General features: G+C 36.0%; 1 protein-coding gene across 9 annotated transcripts in view; it reads left to right on the forward strand.

Moving 5' to 3' along the window:
* MARCHF1 (membrane associated ring-CH-type finger 1) overlaps positions 1-4,787 on the forward strand; it is a 271,229-nt gene extending 266,442 nt beyond the window's left edge. For 8 of the 9 annotated variants that reach the window (XM_054064369.1, XM_054064371.1, XM_054064368.1 and 5 more), the window contains one exon: positions 683-1,875. In XM_054064369.1, coding sequence (XP_053920344.1) covers positions 683-984 — 302 coding nt within the window. In that variant the 3' untranslated portion in view covers positions 985-1,875. Of the gene's footprint in view, positions 1-682 lie in introns of all 9 variants that reach the window. The other variant, XM_054064375.1, reaches the window with a different exon arrangement.
* The last annotated feature ends 5,559 nt before the right edge of the window (positions 4,788-10,346 follow it).

Genomic DNA, 10,346 nt, shown 5'->3' on the forward strand with positions numbered 1-10,346 from the left:
AGAGACAGTGATTTTTAAAAACAGTTATTAAAGGAGGGAGGGTGGGGAAAGAAAAATCCCCACATCACTGGATATGACACCTTAACAAAGTGTTCTTCCTTACTTCCATTTGTCACAGGAACAGGGCGTTGAAAAAACATATGATAAACAATTTGTAAACAAATATAAAAGGATTTGTCCCAGGCAAATTCAACTAACCAGAGTAATAGTGATTAGGGAGACACAAAGTGTTTTATGTGGAAAAAATAATAGTTGTTGAATATGTGCAAAATATTTCTAGGTATCCAATTACCTTAGTTTTGGTACTTGTATTTTTGTTTAAGCAAGCTGTTGAATATGGGGGTATTATTGAAGAACAGTAAAATGTTTTGGGTGTGACTGCATCACACATACAGTCTCCCTTTGTGAGAGTGGCCTTGCATTTCTTATTTGACTGAATAGTAAAGTCAGTTAAAATCGGGAGGCAGATGTAGTTTCTTGGGTAGCCTATGAGAAACTGCTGCTGTTTTCTACTTGAGCCACAACTGCTGCAATAGTGTGTACATTACATACCTGCGGATTCTTAGCAGGTGGCTTCAAAATATTTTATTGCAGCATAATACTTGGTATTTAATGTATAACAATGGTAATAAATGTAATCTTTTTTATTTTTTTTTTTTTATTTATTTATTTTTTCCCAAAGGTGTCCTTGAATGGCCATTTTGGACAAAACTCGTTGTAGTGGCCATCGGATTCACAGGGGGCCTGGTCTTCATGTATGTGCAGTGTAAGGTTTATGTTCAGCTGTGGCGGAGGTTGAAAGCCTACAACAGAGTGATCTTTGTTCAGAACTGCCCAGACACTGCCAAAAAACTGGAGGAGAAGAACTCTTCATGCACTCAGACTTCAGACGTCAAGGACGCAGTGGTGGTGCCAGTAGCACAGACAGGTACAAACTCTCAGCCAGCAGCTGAAGAAACAACATCTGAGGTCATGCCAGTTTGACAGTGACGGCATTGTTTATTCCTTGCAGAATAAGGCGTAGTGTTTTCTACACTACAAATGCTAAAAGAGAGTGGAAATGACTGTGCTTTTTTTCAGTTAATAAACCCAGAAAACCCCACAACGCCCAAGACCCTACAAGGAAAATGGATCCAGCAATGCAACTTGTTACTGTCTGGAATGTGACCGTTCGTGAAGTAGTTTCTCAACTAGTCAGCAAATGTAGTGAAAGTGGAAGTGTAGAAAGTGCAGTAGAGAACAGGTTTAACAGACAATGCCAAACCAACATGACAAGACAACTTTTTTCTTTTAATTGGATGGCTGAAAATGTAGAAACAGACCTGATACAATAATTTTGTTTACAGAAAGCAAAACCAAACCTTTCCTCTGTTTACTACTAGAAGTTGTATTTGCTATTTCTCTTCTTAAACCTACACTTCAAAAGGGTACAATTCAAGTTATGTGCAGTAACTGAATCGAAGCCTACAAAGCTGTTAGCTGTATCACAGCATTCACTAAGTCTCATATGGTGACACACATTCATGTGACTGCAGTGGAGCCCTACTGGGCAGCTGTGTGAACTAAGGATATTTGAAACATTTGAAGGGTAGCATTATTTTTAAATATGCCTGAATTTTCGGAAAGTAAGGAGTTCCAACTTGTGTTCATAAGCTACAGGTATTTTTAAGTGTAGCTGTCAGCAAAATAAGCACAGGAAGGAGAGAATGTAGATATGGGTTTAGAACAGCAGCTCAGCTTTGCAACAATGAATTAGGCATTAATTGAATATACAATGTTTTGAGGCAGAACGATAAATGAAAAAAACAGTTTACTGCAGAATCACACAAAAGTAAATTGCATATTATGAAAGGTCTAAAAAAGGATGACACATAGGGAAGATTGAAGGCATTTTTGGTTTTATTTTGTAAGATTCGTTTTACAGAAAGGTAGCCATAAAAGAATATACTTACGTATCTTAAGAGAACATTAGTTTTTCTCTCCTTGTTCTAAAAAGTTAGTTTTTATCTTCCCAAGTGAAAAAAATATATCAAGGGTCTCCCTCTGTACAGCTATATTTGAGGTGTTAGAGATTCAACAGTTCAGTTGTTAACTTTGTGTTCTGAGCATTCTCATATGAAAATGAGGTGTAATAGCATTAAAGGGTGCAATAGATAAATGAATGTAGATATAATACTGTGTCCAACAGGGTGAATTTATATATAAAGAAACAGTTTTGTGATTCACTTCTCATAGCTGTGATGTTTACCATCGGGACACAACAGCCAGTATTGACTTGGAGTAGTTATGTGCTAGCGTGGACAAGTCTGGGGTCTGAACATAATGTATGTTTAAAAAAAAGTTAAAAGTTCTTTTTAGATCTTTTATTTAGGTAAAGGAGGAAAAGCAAAAAAGGCAAATAAAGAAGGAGAGTAAAGACAGAAGAGCACAGGTTCATTCAAATCTGCCATAATTACCAGTGAACTAGTCTTCTACAGAAGCCTTGCAATTTTTAATGGTAAATTTCAAACAACTACAATTAAATAACAGAATCATACCATTCTTACAAATGAGAGAGTGCTGTGCCTAAGTTTATATATTAGGCATTCCTTTCTGTGTGTTCACTGGCTTATAGCTCAAGAAATGCTGGAAGTAGCTGTATTGGCAAGAAATGTGTCTTTTATCTGACCAGACCATTATGTTCTTTTATTTTGGAATTGCTCATGTAATTTGGCTGTGATTAAGTGATTCTCATCTGGATAGGCAGGACACAAAATACTGGTGCTCGAATAGGCCCATATTAATATTCCATCTAAGTTACTCCAGGTGAGTTTGATTAATGTTTCTTTTCACATAATAACATGCACTTTTCACATAAAATAAGTATCCAATTAAACAATTATAAATTGGAACTGGAGCAGATTCTCATTTGAAATTACAAGACTAACCAAATCATTTATGTGTTTATAATTGTAGAAGAGACTTCTGAAGGTCTTCAGCAAACCATGATAGTACTAAGGAATGCCTCAGAACTGCACCTTTCTAAGATACTCTGCAAAGGCATGGTTTTCTAAAAGTGTGAATCTACTACTAGTTGATAAGTAGTTAATCTCATGATATCTGAATTTAAACATTTAAAATTACTAGCTGCATTTAAATGTTTGGAATGATGTTTACAACAAATCCTGATGAGTCACAGCAAAACCAGCAGACAAGGAACGTAGTTATGAAAGATAATTAAGATCTGCCTGAAATACTCAGAAAGTTTCTTACTAAGTGACAGTAATCCCACTTCAAAGAACAAGCAAACTTGTTCCTTGACCTGCTGTAGCATCACGACACACTGAAAGTACTTTATCCCCTACTTGGACAGTTTTCTGGAGACTAATTCACACTGATTATTCTTGCACAAGTATAAAATTCAAATCAATGAAAAAAATACCTGACGCTTCTGAAAGCAGATCTATAGCATCCAAAAAGATTACTGTACATTTTAAAAAATACACTGAAGAGTTCAGCAACAGAACAGACAAAGCCATTTTATACTAATGACTTCAACTTTGAAATACTATTTTGGCATTCATCTCAAACTACACATGCAACTGAGATTACAGTTAGTTAAATACAAGAACAGAGAAAGACTTCACCTGAAATTCCTCCTTTCCCTTTGAAGTATTAATTTGGACAACACGAAAGGGAGGAAAATGGGACAATGTCTGCTGGGGCAGACAATGAAACAAATCAGCAGCAAGCGAGATTACAGCAGGCTTGAAGCAATCTTTAACCTTTTAAAGCATTACAGTATTAGCCTGTGCATCACTTTCTCTTCTTAGGTGCACTGGATATTTTAGTGCTTTCAGGGATTTCATGCAGGTCTGGAATGTTTCTGAAGCAGGGTAGTTCCTCTTCAAGAGGACAAGAAGCTATTCACACCAACATGCCTTTGCTACAGGTCTGCATGAATAAGGAAGGTGCACAAATACAGACACTAGACAGTATCAGCCTTGGTTTTGTTTTATTCCCACACAAAGCACAATTTGCGATATTAATTTAATGACTACAAGATTCTATCCTGCAAAAACAGCATACTGCAAATTTTAAGATGCATTCTAAGACTTTTTAATGAAAATGATATATCATAAGAAGATCCGTATCAAACTACCTGTGTAGCCAACAGAGCATCTCAGGCAAACACAGATACAGCAGAATTTAGCCTGGCTAAACCCACAAGGGCAGAACCTTGCTCTGAGCTGCCGTCACAGAGGAGAGCTTAATCTGCATTCTTGTTGAAGCTAAGTTTTAATGAAGGTAGGTAGAAGTTGTGTGGTGTCAGATCAGATCTGGAATTTTAAATAACCTGTGAACATGTGTGTTTCTTTTCCAGTTTTAAGTTAAAAGCATTACAAAGTTTATTTCAAACTAGCATAAACATACCACTTTTGACTATCACTTGCATTACAAAGATTCTCAACTAGTCCAACTGTGCCATTCACACACTGCAGTATCTGAAAGCAGTGTTTATTTTTCTTGTGTAGAAAAAAACATAGTAATTCCCTATCAGCAGAACAAACCATTTATAATTTCTAATAATGCAATGAAACATACTCTATGATGAAAATATTTTACTGTGTATAATATTTGGAACTATGAGTTTGTGTTACTTGTTTAACTCCCTCTCTTTTGCAAAAGAAAAATTGTATGTTCGTGTGGGTGAATATGTACTGAAAGACAGAAGGTAAGGGAAACAAAAGTAATATATCTGCTTATTGTTGTGAAAAAATGTATTTGTATTAAACAAATGAAATTACTGTAGTATTCCACATTTGTGACTTCATTATATAATCACACGCTGAATATGAATCAGCAAAACCACACTCTTGCAAGGAAGTTGAACAATATACTCAGCTGCATACCTAAAATTGATAAACCTTCTGGGTCACAGTGGCGAATTTTGGGTACTGCACCTTGGCGGAACACTCGGGAAATACCTCACAGTAAAAAAAAACACTTGAAACACCTGTAGTGGTTTAACTTGCAGAAGGGAAGACTGGGAAGGGGATATATAAGAACAGTCTTCAACTACATAAAAAACTCCCAGAAAACAGTAGGTTTTATGTGCATAGCAAAATGGACAATTAGTACTGCAGGAGGAGAGGAGGAAAAAGCTTCATAGAGGTGTGTCTTGGAAATAACTGTTATATGTGGTTGTGGAATGTCCAGCACTAGAAAGCTTTAGGTACGGGCTGGACAAACAAAGAGTTAAATGGTTTAAAGCTAATCCCACCTTAGATTGTCAGAATGGAACAGATTCTCTGAATGGATCTGATTCCCTTTTTTATTTATTATATTATTGTGATTTTCTCCTTTTCCAAAAACACTGAAGATTAGTGTGGTTTGGTTTTTTTAATGAAAAGAAATATTACATTTGCATTATAAAAGAATCTGTGTACTTTAGGTCAGATGTAAAACCAATGAAAGTGTCCTATCTTGATAAATGCACAGCTTTCCAACCAAACTACAAATTTAATTTTCTAAAGAGGGTTATATCCACCTATCCCATATCTGTAACCTACATTGTCAGCTGAGGAAAGAGTGGGCTAAGTTTCAAAACCTCACACTTCTAGCTGGAATAAGTCATCATATAGCTGGTGACTGCTAAAAATATATGTTCAAATCACAGGAGAAGCATTCTAGCAAATTACACTCCCTACATTCAACGCCAACAGATTGTTCCTTTTGTTAAAACTGCCCTATCTATCTCACTATTTAAATTAAAGATGGATTCACCCCCTACAAGATATAACACAGGCGTAATAGCATAACAAAAGAAATTTCAGTAAAAACTATATTAATTTCCATTTATTATAGCATATGGAAAAATAGAACTGTATTTGTTTCTAGAATCAAGAGAATAAAGGTAAAATTGATATAAAGGTATAATGATACCTTTTTGCTTTGTGCACAACAGTTTGAATCTCTTGATGAAGAGCACTATTAGACTACAAAACACATCTCTTGTTTGGTTTGCTCTCAGCGTACACAGAAACAAAGAAACATATTATATGGTACTTACTCACACCTCCTCCCTCATCCCCAATATTGAGGCTGTTCTGCATGAACTTCACCTGAAAGCCAAAAAAGAAAGGCAGTTAACAAAGAACTCACCTAAGTACTTTAAATGCTCTACCATATTCACTACTTTTGCCATGGAGCTCAGAAAATAACCTTGCATAAATTTCACACTGTGCTTGAGAACACAATGATTCCAGTCTGCTGGAGAGAGTGGGTCTTGGGACAAACTTGCTGTTCTGTAACTTGCAAATACTTATGACTGATGCGGAATTACAGAACTACTTCTTATTTTTTTTTTAACAGCTCAAAGGTAATATATATGAAAGCACTATAGTCAGCACCATTCCAAATAAAAAACAAAGAAGACAGGAGGCCACAATTATTTTTAAGTGAGTTAACTAAATTAAGCCTTATTTTAGCAATGGATCTCTTGAAGCTGCATGGGAAACAGTCTCTACAACACAAAGGATAACTTTGTTCTCCTGTTTGTTTAGGATCATCTAGTTCAATAAATGGCATGTATATTTTTTTTCTTCAAAGCTACTATATATTTATAATGTCTTTCGAACTCATGCAATGTATAATCGGAGGAAATAAGGCTCTAATGAAGCACGGATCATTACATTTGTATATGCATATGTCTGGGAGGTAAACGTTCTACAAAATTTATTAATGGTTTACAAACAGCAAAGAAGTGAAAAGTAAAGTAGCAAGATTTAAATGGGATTTGAAATAAACTCAGAAAAAAAAATGGGCTTTTGGAAACCAGATTTATGGAACCCTGAAGAATGCAGTCAAAAGAACAAATCAGTCTAGAAGAATTTATTGGATCTTCAAGTGCCACTTTACCTCTAGGATCGCTACTACATTTTGTGAGTGGAGAAAAAAGAAGAATGTTTCACTAAAAATGTATGGGTAGGAATGTTTGGCAAGTTTGTTTCCTAGCAAAAGGCATTGTCACTTTATAAATATTCAAAGCAGCATTATATTTTCTTGGCTGACTGTGTGTGAACGTGTGTGAAATGAGCTGATATTAGTAGAATACTGCCACCTTTCTGTATTTCTTTAGCAAATGCTTCTGGGTTTTGAATAATGCTGGAATTTTGGTCTAATAATTTAGTTTAAGTTAAAATATTTTTGTTTCTCATTTGTAAGTGGTAACCAGTTGCATATTAAACTGTTCCTCTTAAGAAAATTAGGTAGTATTTGCAATAGTTAAGGTTTAGGGAACGTGATTATAGGATCACTACAGTAAGTCTCCCACAGTCAGCTGACTTCTAGCGTTTCATTACACAGGATCATGCTAGCTGTATTTAAGGCAACAGCTTAAAACACAACACTTCATTAGCAAAGTTTCTTACATTCCCAAAACTTGCATCTTTCGAGGAAGAAAGTCTGAAAGTCAATTGTAATGAATTTTTACTTTTGAAATAGCTTAAAAGATGGGAATACGTATGCATTGTATCATGCTGAGACTTATCGGCCAATCTGACATAATTCTGAAGTGCGGGTGTGTTTCTTTGCTCTTTATGAGAAAACCAGTATGGAGGATTTCTTAAGTGAAGAACATTTTCTGCTGAGATAAAACCAATAACGTCTTTTTTTTACTACTCTTTCCAATCTGCCAGGTGTCTAGCAAAGTAATTTTTTAAAGCTGGGCTCCAGCATACATATTTTTGGATCCCAGGCTGTCTTCACATATGGCACTGTCATTACGGAGATGAGTATGCATGCTACTGCAATCAAAGACCAAAAAATAATACTCACACATATGATACCCTTTAAGTAGATTCCTTGAACTATGTAGGAATGGATAAGAAAATGGTTAATATGTGTTCCTTTTCTGACTTGTTGCATCCAACTGCACATACTGAATTTTCATAGGGATTGATACATACTTGGTAGAGGAATAAAGGAAATACTGGAGATCATTGACAGGGAAAGTTCCAGAATCAAAGCACTGAAAGTTTGTATGTCAGAGAGGTCTCAGCTCTCCAAGGCTGGCTGGTATTAAAGTACGTTAAAGTAAATAACACTGCTAAGTAGTGTAACAAATTAGAAAATTTGTTAAAAAGCCCCATCAGTTCTTATATAAAAGTGGGCTTCCATGTTAAAATGTTACTTTTTGCTTGAAACTTTTTATGTTCAATTTGAGCCCTGATAGTTGAATGTCAACCATTACACCTTTGCAGTTAACAATTAAAAAACAGGGAAATTATGGAGCAATAGCTGACAAAATTAAGAATTAAATGCTCCATAAAATTATTCTCTAACCAGAAACAAACCACTGTCAATTACAGCTATAACAGAGGATTTAACATTAAAGTCTGTCAGCCTTTGTTACAAGAGAATAGAAGTTCAAGGTATTCCCTACAGCAAATTTGTAAGAACAGAGAACATCACATGAATATTTTCCATTCCCACTGTGAAGAGCAGCTACTTTCCAGATTTTAAAGAAACAGAGTAACAATTCAGAACTCCTGAAAGCATTCATCCTTTTTTCCCCACCACAGGGAAGAAACGTACTGACATACAAATCCCTTATAGCTGGCCTTAAACATAGGCATGATTGGACTATGAAACTGATAGAAGACATTCCACTATCTTGTCTCAATAATGCATGAGGCAGAAGACTCTTCCTACCCCTACTCCCGGCTTCTCAGCACAAAAACTCTCGAGCACAGAAATAATAAACAAATAAATAATAGCTTTGTTTTTTTCTTTTCCATTGCCCCATTAGTATTCTGCAACAAAACTCATCTGTTAAATTGGTTTTGCACATTATCAACCTGAGCCCAGATTATTTTTAAATTCAAATATGAATATCTGACAGCTACATTTTTTTCCCCCGATAAATCAATGTAAGAAGTTCACCGATAGAAACTGTTATTTTTTTATTACTTCTGCAACAGGTCAGTAAGACAGCTTAAAGGCCAGCTAAATAAGCCGTGAATGGACTTGCACAGGAAGGACAATGAGTGAGTTCAAAGGAGCACCTCCCACATAAAGACATGCTGAGACTGTTGGCATTGCTCAGCCTGAAGAAGAGAAGGCTCCAGGGAGACCTTATAGTAGCCTTCTAGCACTTAATGGGGGGCCCTATAGGACAGATTAGCTATTAGGAAGACATTTTTTACTCTTGAGGGTGGTGAGGCACTGGAACGAGTTGCCCAGAGAAGTTGTGGTTGCCCCATCGTTGGAGGTGTTCAAGATCAAGTACGATGGAGCTTTGAGCAACCTGATCTAGTGGAAGGTGTCCCTGCCAATGCCAGGGGAGGTGGAACTGGATGATCTTTCAACCCAAACCATTCTATGATTCTATGACTTCAAGGAAGAATGTCCACAAACTCAACCAAGTCCAAACTGTAAACATGAAGTGTGAACGACAGATGTTAAAAAAGTCACTTCAAATACTTGCTACCACATCAACTACACAAGCAATAACTACATTTTTATAATGCCTTATTACTGACCTTTTCAAGAAACATAGACTGTCTCATTCTCCTTAACTTTGCATGACAATCTTTTTTAAAGCATTCACCAGAATGTTAGGCTAATAAACGATCATTACTTTGACATGCCAAACCTTCCAGTTACTCTGCTGCTCATTTTCCTTCTATATTTTACCTAGTGTAATGGGAAAGTGACTTTTCCTGCAATGTTTCTACTTACAACTTCAAAGTACATCAGGCATTTCATAAGCAAAAACTTAAGATTAATCTTCTAAAAGGCAAAATCTGTCAAACCGTTGAACAAACGCACACGTACACACAACTTTAGTTCAGACCAATTACCCTGGCTCAGATTCCACTAGAATTTAACACCTCAAGTTTTGTAAATCAAAACCATCTGAATTCCACAAGACAGCTCAATCTAACACCTCAAGTTTTGTAAATCAAAACCACCTGAATTCCACAAGACAGCTCAAGAGTTTTTTTAAAGAAAAAGAAATAAAGCAAAGTCCTGCCCTGCCCTTCCTCACACTTATACAAACACAAAGCAATGACGCGACAACCTAGTGATACAGCTGGTGTCTGAAGATAAGCCCTATAGCTAGGTTTAAGGCTTGCAGTCCATCTGAAGATGCATTAGATCACTCACATCTGTTTCAAGTCTGTTAAATTTATCCACATTTCTTCTTTAGGTTAACTGAAGGAGGACAATGGTTAATTCTATATCACCTAAATAGATTGATTTCCTAAATCACAAAAGCATAGCAGAAGTCTATTTTGTAAAGAGGGAAAAACAATATGTTCTGTTAACAGAATTGATGCTTATCAGTTAAGACCTGATGT

Source organism: Cuculus canorus, chromosome 4 (assembly GCF_017976375.1).
Source record: "Cuculus canorus isolate bCucCan1 chromosome 4, bCucCan1.pri, whole genome shotgun sequence".
In the NCBI taxonomy this organism is placed as follows: Eukaryota; Metazoa; Chordata; class Aves; order Cuculiformes; family Cuculidae; genus Cuculus; species Cuculus canorus.